The 24449-nt window shown below is 46.4% G+C and overlaps 1 protein-coding gene and 1 pseudogene across 4 annotated transcripts; one reads left to right on the top strand and one right to left on the bottom strand.

The window, feature by feature from the left end:
* Positions 1 to 8660: 8660 nt before the first annotated feature.
* Positions 8661 to 14496, top strand: LOC123411141 (transmembrane protein 53). 4 transcript variants are annotated; one of them, XM_045104070.1, is made up of 6 exons: positions 8661 to 8938; positions 9610 to 9746; positions 10010 to 10760; positions 10851 to 10956; positions 11159 to 11358; positions 11837 to 12339. In XM_045104070.1, exons 3-6 carry the CDS (start codon positions 10105 to 10107, stop codon positions 12123 to 12125), a joined length of 1251 nt encoding a protein of 416 aa, XP_044960005.1. In that variant the 5' UTR covers positions 8661 to 8938; positions 9610 to 9746; positions 10010 to 10104; the 3' UTR covers positions 12126 to 12339. The 4 variants fall into 4 exon arrangements, with proteins under 4 accessions (XP_044960005.1, XP_044960007.1, XP_044960009.1 ...); XM_045104072.1 differs by lacking the exon at positions 8661 to 8938 and adding an exon at positions 14430 to 14496 and having other exon boundaries at positions 9551 to 9746; positions 11837 to 12161; XM_045104074.1 differs by lacking the exon at positions 8661 to 8938 and having other exon boundaries at positions 9551 to 9746; positions 10015 to 10760.
* Positions 14497 to 15157: 661 nt separating this feature from the next.
* On the bottom strand, positions 15158 to 18288 carry LOC123410801 (annotated as a pseudogene).
* Positions 18289 to 24449: the final 6161 nt, after the last annotated feature.

Raw genomic sequence — 24449 nt, 5'->3', positions numbered from 1 at the left:
GCCATGGCAAAAGTTGTCTCAAATCAACCCTAAAACTCCACTATATATAGGAGGAGGGGAGGGGAGGCTTGCCTTGAGGGCCAAGGCCCCCTATGGTGCGCCGGCTAGGAGTAGTCCAACTAGGATTGGAAGGTGGAGGAGTCCACCTCCAATCCTAGTCCAACTAGGATTGGAAGGTGGAGTCCTTCCCTTCCTTCCCACCTCTTTTTTTTTTCCTTTTCTCTTTGATTTTCTATCCTTGGCGCATAGGGCCCTTTTGGGCTGTCCCACCAGCCCACCAAGGGCTGGTGCACCACCCCTAAGGCCTATGGGCTTCCCCGGGTGCGTTGGCCCCTCCCGGTGAACATCAAGAACCCATTCGTCACTCCCGGTAATGCCCGAAAACTTTCCGGTAATCAAATGAGTTCATCCTATATATCAATCTTCGTCTCCGGACCATTCCGGAAACCCTTGTGACGTCCGTGATCTCATTCGGGACTCCGAACAAAATTCAGTAACCACACATATAACTCAACTATACTAATCGCCGAACCTTAAGTGTGTAGACCCTGCGGGTTCGAGAACTATGTAGACATGACCCGAGGTAATCCTTGATCAATATCCAATAGCGGGACCTGGATGCCCATATTGGATCCTACATATTCTCCGAATAACTTATTGGTTGAACCTAAGTGTCAAGGATTCATATAATCCCGTATGTCATTCCCTTTGTCCTTCGGTATATTACTTGCCCGAGATTCGATCGTCGGTATCCGCATACCTATTTCAATCTCGTTACCAACAAGTCTCTTTTCTCGTTCCATAATACAAGATCCCGTGACTTACACTTAGTCACATTGCTTGCAAGGCTTGTGTGTGACGTTGTATTACCGAGAGGGCCCCGAGATACCTCTCCGTCATACGGAGTGACAAATCCCAGTCTTGATTCATACTAACTCAACGGACACCTTCGGAGATACCTGTAGAGCACCTTTATAGTCACCCAGTTACGTTGTGACGTTTGATACACACAATGTATTCCTCCGGTGCCAGTGAGTTATATGATCTCATGGTCATAGGAACAAATACTTGACACACAGAAAACAATAGCAATAAAATAACACGATCAATATGCTACGTATATAATTTGGGTCTTGTCCATCACATGATTCTCCTAATGATGTGATCCCGTTATCAAGTGACAATACTTGCCTATGGCCAGGAAACCTTGACCATCTTTGATCAACGAACTAGTCACCTTGACAACACTTGCCTTGGGCCTGAAAAAGGGTGTCCACATGTTTAGCTAGTTCTTGAAATTTATCTTCAAGACTCTTCTTCTCACATGTCAAAGTCTGAATTGTCAGTGCACTATTCAGATTGTCACTCCTCGTGTAAGCTTTGGCATCTTCATACATTTGCCAAAGCTTCAACAGGGCATTCTGCATTGGTATAGGCCAATATGGATTAACCCATTCAACAAATCCACAGTTATCAGCTCCCTGTAAATTAAACAATACACAAATCATAGTAAGCATAGCATATTTAACTTTCATCAAGGTGATAAATAGAACTGTGCAATAGTTACCTGCTCAGCACATGCCAAGAACCTCCTGCCAGTGCTGGTTCCTTCAAAAGCTATGAATCTCTCTGTTGCTTTGCCATGCTTCCGGCAGAAAACCATAAGATCCAACTCAAATCCTCTGTAATCCTCATCTTCAATGTTATCATGAATCTAAAGCAAGAAAAAATCATGACTAAGAAACCATAAATCTGCAAATGCAGCAGGCTACCAAACTACAACAGTAATCACCAAATCCCCAAACATAACTAAAACCCTAACCCCAATACTAGATCACCAAATGCAGCAGCCTAAAACCCTAAACCCTAAACCAGACTAGAACCCTAACCCCTACCAAATTACAACAATAATCACCAAATCCCCAGACCTAAGTAAAACCTTAACCCCAACACTAAATCCCCAAATGCAGCAGCCTACCCTAACCCTAACTAGACTAGAACCCTAACCCCTACCAGACAAGAACCCTAATCCACAAATCCCCAAACCAGACTACAACCCTAACCCCAAAACAAAAAATCCCCAAATGCACCCGGATAGAACCCTAACCCTAGCTGGGAGCACTCACCTCGTACTTCTCTTCGTCCTGACTGTTTTCGCAGAGCATCTGAGAGTAATCCTGGCTGTTGTCGTCGGTGCTTTCATCCTCATACTCCATGGTGGGGCGCAGCATGGCTGCCGGCGGCGAAGAAGCGCCGGAGAGGAGTGGAGGGAGTCGGGCTGGAAAACAGAGTGCGAGCGGGTTTCCCCCAGCCGATCCGAGCGGCATGGAGATGGATAGAACCGGTTTTCCCCCAGCCGCAGCGGTCCGGGGCAGTTTTTCTTTAAGAGGCTAACCGGTGGGCCATGTCTGTCAGAAAGGGAATCTATACGTAGAAATACAAGGTTTGCAACATACTGCCTGTATCTTGATACGTATTTGCAAATAAAATAAAAGATGACACCAACTTGTGAATATGGTCCAAATTATGGCACTCTCTTGCAATTAACTCCACAACACCTTTCGTGCCACCGCGGACGATGACGATCCTTCCGCCGTCGTTGCCTGCCGGTGCGCTGCACCGGAAGAGAGTGAGAGATATGTGAAAAAACATACTCCTATTATTGAGGGTGTGAAAAAAACATCACACCCCACCTTCCTTAATTGTTTTCGAACCGCCCTCCCCTAAATTATTGGTACAACCTCTGCATAAAGAGAGAGTGTTTTTTTATCTCTTGAAAATGGTCTAACCATTTCACACGAGCGATGTGTCAAATGGATGGATGGATATAATAGATAAGCTGGCGGGCACGTTTTTGTTTTCCATCACGTTCATGGTACAGGAAGGAAGGCATATTCCTAGGATCTTTGGGACCCTCATCCAATCCCAATCCAACCAACTTGGACCGACCGCAGCCTCTCTCGAGAGCTCATAGGAGGGGGGCGGTTAGGGTCTGGTCAGAGAGCGATCCAGCGACGAGCCCCCCCCCCCCCCCCCCCCCCCGCCCGCGGGAATTCATTGCCTTGCTAGGGTCCTTCAAGACCGTCCGCCTATTTTGGTCTCCTCCTTTCCACAGGAGATGAATTTCCCTCCACACAGCCCATATGAGGTGTGTGGATGTGCGGCAAATCATATGAGGGGCTGTCCGTGGACACGTCTGCGGGCGTGTAGGACGGATTTATAACCCACAACCAATTACCATGTATAGGATGAAATCATGTAGTCCCGTCATCCACATATATATGGCCTAATGCATTTTCTGGGACGGCCTTTAACTATTGATACGGTTAATAGTATATGAGATGTTTAATGTAAAAATTATATTATTGAAAGCTTTTTTCATGTACGAATTTGACGGTATGCTTTGTGTATCCCACAAAAAAAGTGTAACTTTCATCTATATATTGTGTTGTATAGTGGTTTTTCTGATTAGAGTTTTTGCCCATTTTTTATCCTTGCATATACTCCTAAGGATGGTCATATTGGAAGTATTATATATACTAGTAGCATGTACTCCCTTCGTTTTAAAATATAAGACCTTTTAGAGATTTTACTAGAAGGCTACATACGAAGCAAAATGAGTGAATTTATACTCTAAAATATGTCTATGTACATCCGTATGTAGTTCATAGTGCAATCTCTAAAAGGTTTTATATTTAAGAACGGAGGAAGTATATGATAGTAGTGTATGATACTATCTTCAGAATGCGTACTATCATAGACTTACCTATTATCATGCAACACAGATAGAATCATTTAATATGTTATGATATCATATTATGATACTCAAACTTTCGTTTCCTTTTTTAACTATGTGTCACATAAGTTAAAATGTGTAGTTGGTATACATGATATTATTTACGATATTTTCATTGCGATCAGCTTAAACTAGTAGCATGGCAAGGAGCACGCACAAACAAGATTTTGTTTTCCTCTTTGTTGCGAGTGATGCTTATTTGGATTTCGCCTTTTGCGCCTTAATTCGAGCAAAAGATGGAAGCGCGGTATGAATTGATTGGTCAAGTAGACACGTGTGGACGGAGTAAAAGGGAAGAGCTTTGTGGCAAGGATTTAGGATCACGTCCTCCATGGTTGTTCTTCTTTCCATTTTGCTGTTGTTCTTGGCCGTACGTGAGTTGTAGAGAGAGAGAGAGAACAACTGACTCAGGTTTACTTTGAACGTGGCCACATGCTTGCGTTGCATCCACTTCACGTGATGCAATCGAGTGAGACATTTGCTGTGTCGACGTCGCTCTCTCGTCCGTGTGGCTACTAGAGGAGAGATGGAGGAATATTCCTGAGATATTGCGGCTGCACTGTTGTGCTCATCGGAGAAAATTCATGCGGCGGCTTTCGGAATTTGCATTGGTACCACGCCTAATTGTCCGGTGGCGGCAAGAGCATGTGGACGGAGATGGTCTCTCGGTGCGTGCGCGCGCTTGGGACATGGATCAGCCGCGCGGGGATGCCCTGCAAAATGGCATATGCTTGGTTGCCTGCGTTAGGCCCACTCAGGTTAGTACGGGATGAAAATAGATTGTTTGATAGCCTGCATTCATTGTTGGGCCCGCATGGCATGAATCTTAAAGCACTTCTTTGTCAGGTCCGCTGGAAACGGTCGAATCGGTCGTTTTTTGCGAGCTAGGCTCGAGCGATGCAGGGTTGAGGAACACCGCGCCGTGCCACGCAGGGAGGGAGATGGCAGGAGCGATGGCGCATCTTCGAAAAAGCGGCGGGACGAATTCGAGTCACCGCCTGCCGATTCGGTCGCCCTATATATCGAGGGTGACCGCGGCGGCAAAACTCCCACATCCATTTTCCTCCTCTCGAGATTTCCTCCGGCGCGGATCCAATCCGACGACGAGGTAAGTGGCGCAGCAACTCCGACGACCGGTTGACTGCGGCGATGGGTCCTTGATGACTGTGATCCACGTTGGGTTTTTCATGAAGAGGAACGGGTTATCGCAGCACAATGCGGGTAAGTATTTCCCCTCAGTTATGAAACCAAAATTCGAACCAATAGAAATATCAATCCTCAACCGTCTGCAGCGACTGCACGCAAAAAAAACAAATAACTTGCACCCAACACGGGCAAGAGGTTTGTCAATCCCCTTGATCTCATTATTTACAAACAAATGAGGTGTGTAGATAATTCTTGATGATTGTAAATTGCAAAATAAAATAAAACACAAATAATGGCATCAATGTAGTGCTAGCGTTTGTAACTATATAAGTGAATAGATCCGGGGCCATAGTATTCCCTAGTCTCATCTCTCATGGCAAAGGCATATGGTGGGTAAACAAATTATTGTTGGACAATTGATAGAATAACGAATAATTATGCAATTTTACGGCAATGATCACGTGTATATAGGCATCACGTCCATAAGCAAATAGGTCGACTCCTGCCTGCATATATTATTATTACTCCATTTCAAGAGCGCTTCTATACTTGCCTCTCTACGTATTAAGTAAATACAGAGTAATGCTTGAAGAACAATGACATGATATAGACAGAGTAAACTCAATTAATATGAATAAATCCATCGTTTTATCCTTAGTAGCAGCAACATAAAAGACGCATATTGTCCCCTTCTGTCATTGGGATATAGAAATTCGCCAGGTTGAACCTACTACAATGCACCACTCCTACTGAAGAAATATTAATCTAGTTGGCTAAACTATCTCAATAGATTGGAGAGTATTACGAAGCTATGATGATCGTGCAATTAAGAATCATAATAATTAGAGGTGACTCAAATACTTTTCATGAATAATCTGAACATAAACCCACAATTCATCGGATCCCAACAAACACACTATACATAGTGATTACATCGGATAGATCAAAGCGAAGATGTGATGAACATGGTATTGAAGATCATAAGAGAGAGAGAGATTTCCATCTAGGTACTGCCTACGGACCCGTTGGGGTATAGCGCACATTCAACAGAGCTCATCGTCGTTAAAACAGTTGGGTATGGCCACCTGCCAGCATCCCAACCGCACCCCTCGTCCCTAAACCTCCATCATGCAGAGTAGTAACCATACTCGTTCCACATTGCGTGGGGCCCGAGTATACATGTGAGGCCGATCGACGTGCCTGGCTCCGTTCCTTGGACCGCAAGGTCACGCGCACGTGTCCACAAGGCAAGGCATCCTCCATCTCGGGTTGTGTGGACGGCAATGGCATCCTAGACGCCACCGGTGTCACCGGTAGTGAAAGCGGTGAAATCTCCTTCTCCATCGAATCACCCCCCTCCGCCCCGACGCCTCAAAGGAGGCTAGGAGCAGAAGAAGATCCAAAGGACTCAAACCTCAACTGATTTATCGGCGTGGAAACATGTGACGGCTCCCTACTAGAGGTATCCTCAGTTGGCTTGGACAGCGGTGTCGCTTCTCTGTCAGCACCATCACTTTGATCCGGACCCTTGTCTTGATTCCTATCTCTCTCATGGCCATCCTCAATATCCATATTTGTATGCTGAGGCACCGCCTGAAAATGAGCATTCTCCTCTATCTCAATCTCAAGGTCGTAGCACCCGCCATCATATGTCCGTCTTACAAATTTTGGAATATGCTTTATGCTAACCACACTGATCAGTAGTCGAGCCAGTCCCTGTGCACGTGTAAAAGGCATATCCACCTTCTCAGTCGTACCAATGAGCGAGCCAAGAATCCAGGTCACCAAAAAGTCATCCAGAGGCTTACAGGGAGTCCCTAAGAATCTGACCCAAAGTCGTGGCAGTGGCGTTCCCTCAGGTTCCTTCTGAGTCCATGCATCAAACTCAAGGATACGCATGTTGTTAGGAACCTACTCATCCTAAACTTTAGAAGCCGGACAAGGTCCTCCTTAGTAGGGAAGTATACCCTGTAAGCTTGCTCATCGAGCCTCACTGGATCCATTGGAAGCTAACAGAGACCAACTCGCGCAGGCTCTGAAGTTCCACCGCCACGTCTCGAGGGGACTCAAAGAACATCAACTCCAGGCAGCACATCCCATAAATCGTAACCGCCGGATTCGCCCCCAAGAGTAAGGGACACTCCCCCGATTCATGCTTCGGCTTGCGGCAGATATCACAAAGTTCAACCGAGAACTCAGACACAAAATGCCCCGGTACGCCATACCGGTAACAGCTCACTTTTCCTTTCTTTCGTGTCCACTTCGTAGCTCTTTCCCCTTCTACCTCTTGTCACTAGCTTTATCAGAAGCTGTGTCCCGACCATCAGTAGATTTTGCCGTAGACACGTTCACCTCAGCGAGAGCACGAACGACCTGTATCGCAGCTCCCGAGATCAGTGTCGACGTGCTTGATGACGTGACAACACCCGTACCAGACGTGGGCGCCGTCGGCATGACCGAAGCCTCTGCACCGTCGACAAGCTTGGTAGGTGGGTCGACCCGTGGGGGAGGGGGTCCCGATGAGGTGACGGCCTCCGACCAACTCCCAGGCCCCCGTGGTAAGCACCACTCAGACGACACGTAGGTCCCGTCGCCCCATTGACGTATGAGTCGGGAAGGTCATTTAATCCCTAGCCTCCTCCATCATCTCGACCACCGCGCGCTACTGGAGCCTACTCCCTCCGTCCGCGAATAAGTGTGCATATAGAAATTTTAAGACATATTATGGAGTGAAGTAAAAAACTGTATTGGAAAGATGCAAGCTATCATATCTCTTATCTTTAATTACTTCACACCCAATGAGCTAAGCGCATGTAGAAAGTAAGGAGACCATGTGTTAAATGTTATTGGTCTTGATTACCGTGTGATGAGAGACAAACATTTTTTCTATACTTTATAGTGCATTGAAAAGATAGATATACAGTTTTTAATGAACAAAATTTAAAGCTAAATGTACACTTATTCATGGACGGAGCGAGTATGCACCGTCCATCTTGAATGCCTCACTATTGACGTCCGATGGAGTCGTTGACGTGATCCCCGGCGCGGCTGGAGACCCGTCGTCGTCTCCGGCGTCTTCCGCAAGGGCCGAGAACCGGCCTCCATATTTTTTTTTTTTGCGCTGGTGAACCGGCCTCCAAGTTGCCGGTGACCAGTGGGATCTGGGACGTGTGTGGGCTCCGACCCGAGGTGCCTCTCGCATCAAGACATGAATTCAGACGTGTACCATTATCTCTCCGGCTGCCGCCTCTTCAAACTGAGCGTCGTTGGCAATACCAAGTTTCTGTTGTGGGACCGCTATGCTCATTCGAGATGAGAGCATCTCTTTTTCATTCGGCTGGCTTGGTAGCACGTGTCACACAAAACAATGCCAACCTTTTTTACTTTTCTTCCTTGTGCTCATTCGTTTGCGGGAGAATCTGTATTTTTTGCAGGGAGAATATCTATTCCTCTTGCCTATATATTCCGTACTACCATCCTTTGGTGGAACAAGAAGTTTTTTTTTTCTTGATGACTGCGTGGGCCTCACAGGACGGACTGATGGATGGAGGGATAGGCCGGCGTGCACGTTTTCGTATTCCGTGCATCCCGTCCCTGGTCCAACAAGTTTTTTTTTTTTGAACGTAGCGTGCGTGATCCAGGAAGGCAGGCAACAGCATATTCCAAGCATATTTGTTTGGGATAGCGAAGAGACCCAACCCGTCCGTCCATCCATCCATCCATCTTGGACCAGAGAAGGAAAGAAAGAACCCAGAGGAGAAGAGGGGGCCGGTCAGACTCAGAGGTCGGGGTAGGGCAGCCAGCGACGGCGCCGTCGCCCGATTCCTTTCAAACTCGGCCGCCTCGCCGCCCCCAAATTCCCTCCCTTGAAATTCGGCCGCCTCCCTATTTTTATCTCCTCCTCCTTCCAAGATCGCGAGCAATAAGACACGGATTCACCTTCAGCTTCACGAGGGCAGTGCAGGCAGATTCATCCCCTTCCTTCCTTCCTTCCTGGTATGTCCTCCCCTCCCACCTTCTCCTTCTCCTCCCTTCTCCCTGCCGGAATCGGCCTAATCTCCGGCCGCTTTCCATGGTTCCGATTTGGTTTCCGGCGCCCTCCCAAACTCCGCCGCTGCTCGAATCCGCCGCTTCCCGGAACAAATTTCGCTTACCCTTCTTCTTCTTCTTCCGGCTTTCCTGGATGAGTTCTTGCCTCCCTGTTCCAACTAGTCCCGCAATGGCGGAGTAAGCAAAAGCGGAAAGCGTGTTTCTTTCCTTTTCCCCTTTCTTTCCCCACCAATCCCTCGACGCAGCGTTGACGAGAGCACGGCCTGCGTACGCTACGCACGCAAATCTTTCCATCCTTTCGCTGTCACCGGGTCACGCCCCAACCGCCCACCCTCCTCATCCCAACCTCTTCAATCAACCATCAACCATGATTAAAAAGATATCAGCTCCCTGTTGCTTTCTCTTTTCTTTTCCGACTCCTCCTCGCGGCTCCCCGTGGATGCCACGGACCAGCACAACACCCAGATTGCACCTTTTGTTTCATATTGTTTCCTGCTACACGAGTATATATATATATATATATATATATATATATATATATATATATATATATATATATATATATATGAGAGGCTCGCCTGCAATTGTTGTCAAACTTATTTATTCATTGGCTGCAGGAGCAAGGAGGCAGGCGGGCACCGGCTGCCGTCCACTCCAAGGGGCTCGGCTGTCAACAACCCACCCTTGGCAGCCAGCCCGCAATTCCTTTTCCGCCTCCAGCTTCTCCGGCCACCCACAGCCAGGGGATCGACAGGTAAGCAGCAAAGAAATTCCAAATCTTTTTCTTCCAAGTATTACATCATGTGCTGACCCTGACAGAGACGTGTAGCTGCGTAGGACACACGCGGCCCAGGTTTGTTGGCTGCGTTGGGGCACACAAATCTCGTGCCACGCATTGTTCTCTTCTCCCTCCCTATTTTCAGCGCTTGAATGGATCCTGTTCAATTTATGCCAACCGCGTGCGAGGACCGACACGACAGCTTGTTGATCTCTTCTTCTTGTGTATCAATGACTCAGGGAAGGGCAGGGCAGGGCATACAAATACCAGAACACCAGCTCCTCCTCCTACTCATTGCCAGAATCTGATTGATTGCTGAGACAAACCAGGCAGCATGGCTTCCTTCCACCGGCCCCTTTCCGCCATGGCGGTGGCCGCCTTCGCCGCGGTCTCCTCCATAGAGCTACCCGACAGGCTCTCCCACAACCACAGGGTCGCCGACGACGTCGTCTCGCTTCCCACCAGCAGGCCCGATGCCTCAACGGTGCCTCCAGCGCCGACGCTGTCCAGTCTGCAGTTCCTGCCACGGAACCTCCAGGCCTTCGATGCCGCAGCCAAGGCGCCTGTCGCGTCCCTGCCAGTCATCCAGACGGTCTACCAGTACGCCAAGTTCGCCAAGACCTCGCCGGAACAGGGGGCGCTGTTACCGGCCATCCCTTCCTCATCGTCGGAGGATGTTTTGTACCGCTGGCATCTGCCGGACCCGAGGGCGTGCGGAGGCTCGCCCGACAGGTCCCAGACGGTGGTGGTTCTGCTTGGCTGGCTTGGCTCGAAGCAGAAGCACCTGAAGAGATATGCAGATTGGTACACCTCCAGGGGGTTCCATGTTGTCACCTTCACCCTCCCCATGTCTGACATCGTCAGCTATAATGTCAGAGGGAAGGCCGAGAAGAATGTGGAGTTGCTCTCGGAACACCTTGCGGATTGGGTCAGGGAGGAGGATGGGAAGAAGATTGTTTTCCATACTTTCAGTAACACCGGCTGGCTTTGGTATGTGCAGTTTCTTTGGATTTTCCGCATTCAAGAGTTAACTGAAACCCTTTTGGGATTTTCCGAGCTTACTTTCTGTTTCTACTGTAGCTATGGTGTGATACTGGAGAACTTGCAGCGGCAGGATCCTTCGGCGGTGGAGAAAATCAAGGGTTCCGTAATCGATTCAGCGCCTGTTGCTGTCCCGGACTCTCAGGTAAAAACTCTAACTGACCTTATTTGAACAGAATTAGGTGGTTATTGAAATGTGACAGAAAGATCCTCTTTGCATACTCTGGACATCTGACAAATGTGCTGTCAGTTGTGTTTTATCCTCAATCATTTTTAACCCCATAGAGAACAAAGGTTTGTTGGAACATGAACAGAGTTTTTAACTGTTTTTTTTTTCCTGATCTTAGGTGTGGGCACTAGGCTTCTCGGCTGCTATCATGAAGAAAAACAGTGTGGCAACGAAAGGAGCTGTATCAAACGATACAAGGTCTGACGTCATAGTTGTGGAGTCTCAAAATGATATCAGGCCAGCAGCTACTGAGGCTGTTCTACTATCTGCGTTGGAGAAGTTCTTCGATATTGTTCTGAACTATCCGGCCATAAATAGGTATGCAGCTGATCCACATATGCAGCTGTCTTGTGCATTTTCAGTCTTGTGGACAATATCCAAATTCTCTAAGCCTTTTCAGTATATCTGTTTCTAAATGTGAGGCATGACATCTGACTCATAGAAGAGTTCATTGTTTATTTGACGAGTCATCAGTATTCCTGTTGTCATTGATTATATCTTGCCAAATGCCATGGCTCATGTTGTAACAGAGCTTTGGTAACAAAAGACCTGTTACTGAGAGTGTACGAATGCCATATAATATGTTGCACATTCAGTAAAAACCATGCATTTGATTGCACCAGTACTTCTGTACCAAAAATGGCATGCCTCATGGTATACCTGACATTTGATCACAAATAGTAAGGAATTACCTATTATAGAAATAGTGCAGTGATGTCGTAGATCTAGTCCTAAATGCAGCATTACATGACTACATGGTTCAGTTAATCAACATTCTGTTTTTATTTCCTTGCAGGAGGTTGTCGGGTGTTATGGAGCTTTTGTCCTCAAACCAACCAAACTGCCCTCAGCTGTACATATACAGCTCTGCCGACCGGGTTATCCCGGCAAAGTCAGTGGAGTCATTTGTGGAGAGGCAACGAAAAGCTGGGTGTGAGGTGAGGTCATGCGACTTCGTGTCGTCCCCTCACGTTGACCACTACCGCAGCAATCCGGGGCTCTACACCTCTCAGCTAACCAACTTCTTGGAGGACTGTGTGCTGGCCCGCCGTGATGATTCGTCGTCGTCGTCACCATCTGCATAGGGTGTTTCTGCAGGAATACCAACATATTTTTTCCTGGTGATCCATTGAAATGTACCAGGATTATACAACGATTAATTATACATCTGACCCAATTTAGTCGTTCGTTTTTGTTGGTTTGCTTGTGGGTTTATGTTAGGAGGCACAACTGTAAAAAACGTGAGAAGAAAAGCAAAAGAAAATTGTGGTTGGCTTGCTGACCATTTATTTGTGTGGATGGGAGATGTGCTGGTTTGTCTGTGCATACTCTGCTACTGGCTGTGATCCTGCAAATTTCTTGTGGCTACTGAACAAAGCTTCTAATTTTGGAAAACAATATGTTCACAGGACATCGAGCTGTTGTATTATCTTATTCAGAAATCTTTTAGTGGCGAAAGGGAGTTCTGAACTCTGATCACAACACATCTCTCATGACTCGGACTTGCTGCATACAATCATTTTTTTCAACCTTTCAAATTTGTTGGAAGGATCTCTTTTTCCCATGATTGCTGTACCAAATGGCATGCAGCAGAGTATTTGCTTGTGGTTTGCTATTTGCTCCTACTTAGTACCTGTTCGACAATCCTCCTGCTCAATGAAAATAGAGGATCTGCGGAGCACCTGTTCCCCCGCTCTGGGTTTTTTAACCTCAGCTCCGCCAGCTCGAGGAGCTGAGTTGCGGAGCGGAGGAAAGCCGAACAGGACCTTATTAGCAGAGCCTGACTCCTTGTTGAGAGGCAGCAGGCAGGATGGCATCCTCGGTCCCCATTCTGTTGAACCCTCTCCGCCATGGCGATTGCCGCCTTCACCGTGGTATCCTCCATCGAGCTGCCTGACAGGCTGTACCACCATAGGCCTACTGAGGATGTTATGTCGCTGCCTACCAGCAAACTGGAGGCTGGTAGCGTCTTTGGCCCTGGCGCTGGTCTGCACTTCCTGCCACGCAAGCAGAATGGTACGTTCTTTTCCTTACCTTCATTCATTTGTCATTTGCTATATAGTGTAGAAAAAGAGGCATTTGCCGTGTTGTTGTAAATCCATCCATTGTAACATGCTGATATAGTAAATCAATGTTCGGATCTCTTTTTGAGGAATTCAATCGCACTGTATTTTATGTAGGACATAAGATATCTACCCAAATATGAGTGGAAGTAATAAGATATCAAAGCCAACATCTTGACAAATCAAATTGGATAAAGAGTTGCAAGAGATGAAATACCCCCATAAAATCACCAACCACAACAATGTATAATAAGTCTGTCTACAGAAACGCTGAGGTTACAATGCTAGTTCAATAAAAATTAAAAGCACGGTTCAGAACGGGTCGACTTGGATTAAGGGAAATCTGGGCCTGCAAGTCGCCCAGGAAGTCATCCTTGTGTTCACTCTCGGAGTAGTGATAGTAGTCACTGAGCTTGAATTCCCGGAGGCTTTGGAGATACTGTAGCCCAACAAAATACCCGATGTTGCACTGTGAAGGATAACCACAATACTTCAACAGCTCAAGCTTCGGGGTTGCTCCTTCTTCGAACTCAAATGATTTGACCTCCTCTTGGAGATACACTTCCAGCACCACCAGACTCGGGAATTCCTCCCTATGAAACTTGATGTGGGCCTCTTCACCCACGAATGACTTGTAGCGTAGACTTAGGAAGGTCAGGTTGGGTAGCTTGCCTAAGACCTGTATGGCAGAATCATGCTCCAGTATCCGAGAGCTTCATGAGATTTTTCAGCTCTACACTCCATTCCGGCAGTTTGCCCAAGTTGCCCATCAGCTTGAGGCGCTGTAGGTTATTGGGAGGTGAGACCATTCCATCCAAACAGCCACGTAGACCTGATTCATTCCATGACTTGATTGTCAATGACTCTAGGCGGTTGAGACCAGCAACTGCTGAACATAACATTTGTCCGTTTGTCTTGTTGATGCCACTCACTCCTAAATTGCGCAATTGAGGGAGTCTTTCTATGTCATCTAGAGTTGCTTTCCCCCTTGTGATGTCCACAGCATCCAGTGTCTGTAGGGCTTTCAGCTTGTGGATCCCAGTTGGAATTGCAACGCTGAGTAGACTTAGACGCATCAGCAAAGCAGGTAATATGCCGCAGCAAAGCACACTGCATACATCACGCCTATTGTTCCAGTATCCTCCAATTCTGGGCATCTTCTTATTGAGAAACCGAGGTCTGCAACAACCTAGGCAACATAACATAAAGTATAAAGGCATACTGCATAGCCTGCTTACATCTGGAATATCCTCCAGATTGCGAGCAATAAGACACGGATTTTCTGCATAGGGTGTTTCTGCAGGAATACCAACATATTTTTTCCTGGTGATCCATTGAAATGTACCAGGATTATACAACGATTAATTATACATCTGACCCAATTTAGTCGTTCGTTTTTGTTGGTTCGCTTGTGGGTTTATGTTAGGAGGCACAACTGTAAAAAACGTGAGAAGAAAAGCAAAACAGAATTGTGGTTGGCTTGCTGTTGGTTCCAGTGCACAAACCATTTATTTGTGTGGATGGGAGATGCGCTGGTTTCTTTGTGCATACTCACTCTGACGACTGGTTACTGTCTTTCTCTGTTTCTGTTACTGGTTCTAAACCATTTATTTTTGAACTTTCTCTCCTTTTCGATTGCCGGCTCCGACTTATTAGTGAATATGGAGCACCAGCCGGTACATATTACAGGAACGTTACAGGCGCTAGTGCTCACCATGAAAAGGAAAAGAGAGTAACGAATACATCATCAAACATAACATGCTTGTATGCATGACAATCTCTCCTTAGCAACTAAGTAAATAAATAAATCATCAACCACAATCCATGAACGTGATTGCCGTGCCACAATGATCCAAATAATCGAGAAACGGCATTCTTGTCTTGAATCACCGTACCGGACGGTTAGACCTCTATATATGCTCCATATTTTTATTATTACATTGGATTCAGGCAAAAAAAAGTGTGTGCTTGAATAACGAGATATATAGATACATTCAAGGGGGAAAGGTGTGGAAATTAGCACACCAATCGGTCCATCCTGCTTGCAGATATCCATTTCTCTCTTGCAGAACGAGAAGGGGATGATACCTCCGGATATACACATTAATTGTGATAAGTATAAATGGTTGCTTCTCGTAAATATTCATCAGTAATGCACCTGCAAATAAGCATACACATAAATAGTTGTATTTACACTGTTACACATAAACAATAGTACTACCTCCGTCACAGTTTAGAAGGCACAGTTAAATTTACGTGCTTTTCCACAACAGACAAGGTTTAGGGCGCATTGCATTTACTCCTAGCAGCTAATTAGTACTCTATTATACTAATTCTATATGCATGCGTAGTGTGAATGCTATTTTTTAGCCCATCTCAAAGCCAATCAATAACCACCTAGGTTCCAGAAAATTTGCAACCATGCCTTCTAAACTGTGACGGAGGGAGTAGTAGTAATAAAGTCAATCAAAGCGGAAACGATGACAAGAGATTTTCTGCTACCTGGCACCCTTTTTGTTGCAGCTCCTTCAATGTCCAGTCATCTCTCGAGACGTAGGGCACAACGGTCATGTTCACGCACTTGAGGGATGGAAGATGCAACAAATCCTCGGGGAGCCTTCTCATCCGCTTGAAATCATGCAATTCAAGGTAAGAGAGTTTTGGCAGTGTTCCATCCTCCATTCCGGAGAACACCGATGAAGAACTAACTCGCGTAACTGAGGAAACCCTTGGGCAGAGAAGGACATGATTTCCCCATTAAAACCCTCTAGCTTCAACACCACAAGACATCGAAGCTTCTCCAGGATAGCAATCGGGTCTCCTTTGATTACAATATCATGACCGCTAAATTCGGTATACTCTTGGAAACATCCGATGGAAACATCCACTAGGTGAGGCATGTTTGCAAATATATACCACATGTCATCAACATCGCAGCCCGGAAAGAAGGATAAGGTTGTTAGTTTAGTCATTTGGCTGATGAACTTAACATCCCGGTTAAAGAAATGGTCTATGATTAAGGTCTGAAGGTCATTTTGTTGAACGCTCCTCACAGCTGAAAATTCACTAATGTAAACATGCCTTAGGGAAGGGATATGCCAGAAGGACTTTGGCATATATTTTCTTTTGCACATCAATGTGCCTCTCAGATCTATAGTCTGTAGATACAGGAGTTTTGTAATTGAAGAAGTGAGCTTCAACTCGGAACACCGTCTCAACCTGAGGTATCTAAGGTTAATGCACCCACCGATTACCCTATCGATACCTGTTAAGTTTGAATTTTCAATGTGAAGGACTCTTAGAAAACTCATCTTTGGTACTGATGAAAGTTGAAAGCCAACGAGAGTTCGGAGATGAAGTCTTGTCTGTAAAATCAGATCCCCAGCATTTTGAAGGGAACAGCGATAGGATTTCAGGGAATCAGAAGATGATGCACTAGCTTGGCCTGAATATTTTTAGAGTGCGTCCATATCAGCCACAAGCCACACACACACACACACACACACACACACACACACACATATATATATATATATATATATATATATATATATATATATATATATATATATATCACGACAAAAAAGAGATTTTTAAAACATAAAGGAGAGGGAGTTTGACCTGTAGTTTCGTCGTGGACATCAATAAAACCGTCCTTTCTTGCTTCTTCGATGCACCAGTCATGTAGGATATCATGAATCCTTATTTTCTCAATCCATCCATGAGCCTTGCTTCTGTGAACAACTTGGACAAGACTTCTTTGAGCCAACTCGGTTACATACATGCGAGCTGTTTCTTCCAGTTTATGATTTGGAATGTGTGGAATAAAGCCTTCTGCTATCCACAATTGAATAAGGTGCAACACTGATATTTCAAAGTCCTCAGGGAAAGCAGCAAGATAAAGAAAACAAGACCTTAAATTTTGACTTGACAGATCTTTGTAACTGCGAGCTAGTATGTCTCGCATCATCTGTGTATCCTTGGTTGACGGCCAACCCAATAGCATATACGACCAGGCTTGTATATTCAGATTCTTTGACAGATAACCTCCCAGCACTGCAAGTGCTAGCGGCAATCCATCACATTTCTCTGCAAGCTTTCTTCCAAGTTTTTCAAACTCTTCTACATCATCTATTAGGGACCTTCTATATGATGGTAAAGCTTTGCTACTGAAAAGTTCCCAACTCTTCTCTTTATCTAACTTCTGCAAAGGATGAACATGGGTTGGCATCTGAACATGATATGCAACATCTTCTTTCCGTGTGGTTAACAGTATTCTGCTACCGTTAGATGCATCTGGAAAGGCTTTAACTGTTGTGTTCAACTGCTCCCATGTGTCAGTTTCCCACACGTCATCGAGAACCACCAGGTATCTTTTTTCGGAGAAGAAGGCATGGATCTTCGTTCCCACCTCATACTCTTGCATTTGATCAACTGACTGGTGTGTGCACCCTGTTATTTGTTTCAGAATATCCTTTAGTAACTCAATGCCCTTGAAAGTTTGAGATACAGTCACCCAAGCAACTGTGTCGAAGTGTTGTTTGACTTTGGATGAAGTGTATACTTTTCTTGCGAGTGTCGTTTTCCCCGCTCCACCCATGGCAACGATAGAAACAGCTCTAAGCATTTTCTCATTGCCAACTAATTTGTCCACTATTTCTGTGAGCTGATACTGAAAACCAACCATGAAAATATCATCTTCAGAGTTTTGGTGCATTAGACTGAAATCCCTTGGAAGCTCATCCTCCACTAGAGCAGCAGCAGTATGATCCAAATCAATTTTCAAATTCTCCGCACTTGCAAAAATCTCAGCGAGCTTTCTTCTTACAGACTGAATTTCAACACCAATGTTACGAAGGGTGACTAAGTCACTGGGCAGGCGAGCATACCTTGAGATAGCACCCATGAATCCCCTCTTGAGCCTGTTTCTCTTCTCCATGTAATCTGCAGCTTCAATTACGTTCTGACCTTCATAAGCCGCATCTCTGATCTGTTTGACAAAGACAGCAACTCTGGCATTTCCTGATCTCCATTTGTTGTCAGTATCTTTGAGGTAGGCCTGCAACCTCATCAACTCTTCTTTCAACAAGTTGACTTCAAGGGTGACTGCACACAAAAATGTTGTCTCCTGGATCGCAAGATTGTTCAAGTTTCCAAGCACGACGCTAACAACAGACTCGGCCATTGATTGCTAGCTCCTTCAATCCGGAGAGGCAGAGACGGCAAGAAGAAAAAGAAGAAGCTAGGGAGCTTGCAACTTGGCTACCTCTAGCTAGCTAGCATGGCGGACGGATATGTACCTGAGGAGAGCAAGAGCACGCAAGGGGTGAGCATGCATGTATACGAGTTTGCGCTGAGGTAGTGAGGAGCAAGAGGAGGGACTGGGGGACTCACCGGCCGGCGGCAGGAGGATCTTCTCCTTCAGCTCAGATCTCCTTTAGCAGCAGGACAAATATTCTCCACTTGTGTGACTGGAATTAAGCCACCTTTAGTGTAAGGACGATGTCATCAGCTATAGCCATCTGTATGAGGGGGGGGGGGGGGGGGGGGGGGAGCATTTGCGCAGGGGAGATGAGGAAGAAGGGTCACTCACCGTCACCGGCACCGCCCGGCCGGAGGGTCTTCGATCCCGCGTCACAGATCTCCGTCAAGCGCGCGCGTGGTGGCTGGCGCCTGCAGAGTGCAGAGTAGCTAGCTGAGAGGACCTGAGTCAAAGGCAAGCTAGGTATCGTTTGATTGAGGAGCTTGACACGCCTCTACCTTGTGGCTTCGATTGTTTTTGCACCATCCACGTGACATGCATCGAGTACCGATTGATTCTCTGTCCGCTTGTTTCTAGCCTATGTATCAGGGTGGACACGGTCCGGTCCAGGTCCGAGCCGTCGTTTGGACCGGCCGTCGGCGGTCCGGACCAGACTGAGCAGGCTGGCGGTTCTTTTTTAGGGACCGCACCTGCGAGGCAAAAGCACGGGCCAGACCGACGGACCTGCCAACAACTCACCGGCGGCGAGGTGGTCACCATGGCGTCGGCTAGCGAAGGCTCTAGGCCGTAATCAGAAGCGGGGGCGGAGGGAATAGGTGAGGCACTCATGTAGAGTTCGATATCGAGGTCGGGGAGGCCGGGGAAGCAGCGACGGCGACGCAATCGATGACGAACGACGATGGACGGAGCTGGAGATGGAGCATGATGGCGACTGATTCGTGGCGAATTCGGTTGATTCGTTGCGGGAGGAAATAAATCTGATGCTTGCGAAGCTCCTGGACATGATGGTTCATCCTGAAGAGGCCAGTGACCACGTCCGCGAGACCTTGTGCTGCCACACCATATGTACGTGTCCCCGGCTACGCCTGGGCTGCCACACCTCCAGCACGCCTTCAGCACGCCCCCGCCCTGCACCGGCCATATGCCCTCGCCATATCGTCAGCTGCTTGCTCGGTCCACTTGGTCGGACCGAGCTTTAACCGAACCGGACCGACCGTTTTTCGGGCTTGTTTGGAGGGACCAGACCGGACTGTTTTGTTGTCGGGCCTGGACCGAGCGGGCCAAGACCGAACGGGCCACGAGCGGACAAAAAAGCCCGCTCGGTACGTCCAGGCTGACCTACGTACTACGGTGATGATATACTATTATCCTAGTACCAGCAGGCAGCCATACAGCCAACCACGTCCTACATAGAATACTACTTCCTTCGTTCCTAAATATTTGTCTTTTAAGATGTTCAACTACGGGTTATATACAGAGTAAAATAAATGAACTTATATTCTAAATTATGTCTATATACATCCGTATGTAGTCCGTAGTGAAATCTTTAAAAAGATAAATATTTAGGAACGGAGGGAGTAGTATGATACTTCCTTCTCGAGATCTACAACAAGTGGAGGTTATCATAAGTGCCAATGGGTGCATCTTTTTTTTTTGATAAAGAGAATATATTAATATCGCAAAGATACCAATTACACTCTGCCTCTGCAAGAAGCAATACCCTAATGGCATTACAGATGCAGGCAGCCCAAAAACAAAGAAGAAGAAACTAAAAAAAGGAAAAAATAAAAGCCCTGTTACAAAGTTCGAGTCCTTGCAGCAATAGTACAACCACCACCAAACAACACATGAAGTCTAAGTTCTTCAAAAACGCCGTCGTCACCCAATCGTAGATCTTGGGTTCGCACCCTCAAGACAGTCCCCGCTCTCAAAACAATGCCTTCAACAATGCCAATTGTCACGCACAACCAATTCAGGCCAGACCTTAGATTTTCATCCTGAAAGGTAAGACCTTGAACAACACCTGTGTTGTCACCCCCACTTAACTATCACTGCTGCAAAATCCGAAACACCAAGCAAGTTCCTCATTGCCACAAAGGCTCCAAACACCATTACTAGTCCTCCGATCTCAGGTTCCATGACAATCTCCGCCCCTAACTTCACCATGGAACTAAACGTATCCCATGATGGCAACAGATAGCAGAGCTTCGAACCGCTCTCTCCTTAACAAAGAATCAGTGGGCACGACTGAGTCCCACCCGATCCAGCAATCTCCACGCATATCGCGCCCATGGGAGTTCGTCGGCCGAGCCTTCTGGAATCTGACACCCCGACCAGATCAAGGAGGGAAGGTGTTAGGCATATCTTCATCTTGTCACTTGAGGTACACACGACAGATCGGAGCGGGGGTCCGATGGGGCTGGATGAAGGAGAACCGGCCCTCCTCCGCCTTGCTGGCCGCCGACATCACCACGGTGCCCAATAGCCGGGATCAGCGCCCTCGCACCGGCTTGCTGCCAAGGGGCGATAGAGCTCCCATGTTGGAAATATGCCCTAGAGGCAATAATAAATTGGTTATTATTATATTTCCTTGTTCATGATAATCGTTTATTATCCATGCTAGAATTTCATTGATTGGAAACTCGAATACATGTGTGGATACATAGACAACACACTGCCCCTGGTGAGCCTCTAGTTGACTAGCTCGTTGATCAAAGATGGTCAAGGTTTCCTAGCCATAGACAAGTGTTATCACTTGATAACGGGATCACATCATTAGGAGAATGATGTGATGCACAATACCCAAACTATAAACGTAGCATATGATCGTGTCAGTTTATTGCTACTATTTTCTGCATGTCAATGTGTTGTTCCTATGACCATGAGATCATGCAACTACCGGACATTGGAGGAATGCCTTGTGCTTATCAAACGTCGCAACGTAACTGGGTGACTATAAAGGTGCTCTACAGGTATCTCCGAAGGTGTCTGTTGGGTTGGCATGGATCAAGACTGGGATTTGTCACTCCATGTGACGGAGAGGTATCTCGGGGCCCACTCGGTAATACAACATCGCAACAAGCCTTGCAATCAATGTGACTAAGGAGTTAGTCACGGGATCTTGTATTACGGAACGAGTAAAGAGACTTTCCAGTAACTATATTGAACTAGGTATAGAGATACCGACGATCGAATCTCGGACAAGTAACATACCGAAGGACAAAGGGAACATCATACGGGATTAACTGAATCCTTGACATAGAGGTTCAACCGGTAGAGATCTTCGTAGAATATGTAGGAGCCAATATGGACATCGAGGTCCCGCTATTGGTTATTGACCGGGGAGTGTCTCAAGTCATGTCTACATAGTTCTCGAACAGGCAGGGTGGCACACTTAAGGTTCGGTGATGTTTCGGTATAGTTGAGTTATAGGTGTTGGTAATTGAAGGTTGTTCAGAGTCACGGATGAGATCCTAGACATCACGATGAGCTCCGGAGGTAAAGATTGATATATAGGAACTCATGTTTTGGTCTCCGGAAAAGTTTTGGGTTCATCGGTAGTGTACGGGGAGTGCCAGGACGGTGCCGGGGGACCACCAGGAGGGGTGTGACGACCCAAGAGCCTTATGGACTATGAGAGGAGGTGGACCAGCCCCTGGTGGGCTGGCTGAAGCCTCTCTCAAACTCCCATGCGGCTAGGAGAGGAGATAAATGGTAAAATACCTTTAAAAGGAAGGGAAGGAGGAGTCCTCCCAAAGTAGTCCACCTTCTCACAAGGGAAGGTTGACTCTTTCTTGGTTCGTCCGACCCCTTATCCTTGGAGTAGGGGCCAAGGCTGCCTCCTCTCCTCTCGTCCTATATTTACTAAAGGTTTTGAGGGTTTTTGAGACACAGAAATTAGCCACGGCTACCTCTCCCTATCTAGATCTGTTTCTCCTCTAGTATAGTTCGGCAGTGCTTAGGCGAAGCCCTGCTGGATTAGTTCACCACCACCACCACGCCGCCGCCGTGCTGGAGAACTCATCTACTTCACCGCCCCTCTTGCTGGATCAAGAAGGCGGGGATCGTCATCGAGTTGTACGTGTGCTGAATGTGGAGGTGCCGTTCGTTCGGCACTAGATCGGGATGGGATCGCGGGATGGATCATGATGAGATGGCGGGACAGGCTACGATTTGGATCGCGAAGATGTTCCACTACATCAACCGCGTTATATACGCTTCCGCTTAGCAATCTACAAGGGTATGTCGATTCACTCTCCCCTCTCATAGATGACCATCACCATGGATAGGTATTGCGTGTGCGTAGGAATTTTTTTGTTTCCCTTGCAACGTTTCCCAACAGTGGCATCATGAGCTAGGTTCATGCGTAGATGACATCTCGAGTAGAATACAAAAGAGTTTGTGGGCATTGATGTTCAATATGCTGCCCTCCTTAGTCTTTTCTCGATTCGGCGGCATTGTTGGATTGAAGTGGCCCGAACCAACTTTACTTATACGCTTACGAGAGACTGGTTTCATCGACTAACATGCAACTTGTTGCATAAAGATGACTGACGGGTGTCTGTTTCTTCAACTTTAGTTGAATCGGATTTGACCGAGGCGGTCCTTGAAGAAGGTGAAATAGCAATTTGCATATCACCGTTGTGGCTTTGCGTAAGTAAGATGCGATCATACTAGATACCCATAGCAGCCGCGTAAAATATGCAACAACAAATTAGAGGACGTCTAAGTTATTTTTACGGGGTATGCATGTCATATGATATGGCCAATGACATGATATGATATATTATATGTATGAGATGATCATGTTGTAATAGTTAAATATCGACTTGCACGTCGATGCTACGGCAACTGGCAAGAGCCATAGGGTTGTCTATAAATTTATTTTGCGCTTGCAGATGCTCTTGTTATATCGCTAGGCAGCAGCTTTAGTAGTGACAACATAGATAGCGCGACAACCTCGATGATAGAACGATGATGGAGATCATGGTGCGGCGCCGGTGACGATGGAGATCATGTCGGTGCTTTGGTGATGGAGATCAAGAAGCACAAGCTCATGGCCATATCATGTCACTTATGATTTGCATATGATGTTAATTCTTTTATGCACCTTATTTTGCTTAGGACGACAGTAGCATTATAAGGTGATCCCTCACTAAAATTTAAAGATAAAATTGTGTTCTTCCCGACCGTGCACCGTTGCGACAATTCGTCGTTTTGAAACACCACGTGATGATCGGGTGTGATAGACTTAACGTTCACATACAACGGGTGCAAAATAGTTGCACACACGGATCACTCAGGTTAAACTTGACGAGCTTAGCATGTACATACATGGCCTCGGAACACAAGAGACCGAAAGGTCGAGCATGAATCATATAGTTGATATGATCAATATGGAGATGTTCACCATTGAAACTATACTCAACTCACGTGATGGTCGGACTTGAGTTAGTGAATTTGGATCATGCGGCACTCAAATGACTAGAGGGATGTCAATTTGAGTGGGAGTTCTTAAGTAATATGATTAACTGAACTCATTATCATGAACATAGTCAAAAGGTCTTTGCAAATTATGTTGTAGCTTGCGCTGTAGCTCTACTGTTTTAGATACGTTCCTAGAGAAAATTTAGTTGAAATATGATAGTAGCAATTATGCGGACTGGGTCCTGAACTCAGGATTGTCCTCATTGCTGCACAGAAGGCTTATGTCCTTAATGCACCGCTCGGTGTGCTGAACCCCGAACGTCGTCTGTGGATGTTGCAAACATCTGACATACACGTTTTTGATGACTACATGATAGTTCAGTGTGTAATACTTAACATCTTATAATTAAGGCGCCGAAGACGTCTTGAATGTCGCGGGACATATGAGATGTTCCAAGGGCTGAAATTGGGATTTCAGGCTCGTGCCCACGTCAAGAGGTATGAGACCACCGACAAGTTTTTATCCTGCGAAGTAAGGGAGAAAAGCTCAATCGTTGAGCATGTGCTCGGATTGTTAGAGTACTACAATCGGTTGAATCAAGTGGGAGTTGATCTTCCAGATAAGATAGTGATTGACATATTTCTCCAAAGTCACT

Source organism: Hordeum vulgare, chromosome 7H (assembly GCF_904849725.1).
Source record: "Hordeum vulgare subsp. vulgare chromosome 7H, MorexV3_pseudomolecules_assembly, whole genome shotgun sequence".
Taxonomy (NCBI): Eukaryota; Viridiplantae; Streptophyta; class Magnoliopsida; order Poales; family Poaceae; genus Hordeum; species Hordeum vulgare.
This window is presented reverse-complemented; position numbering and strand designations above follow the sequence as displayed.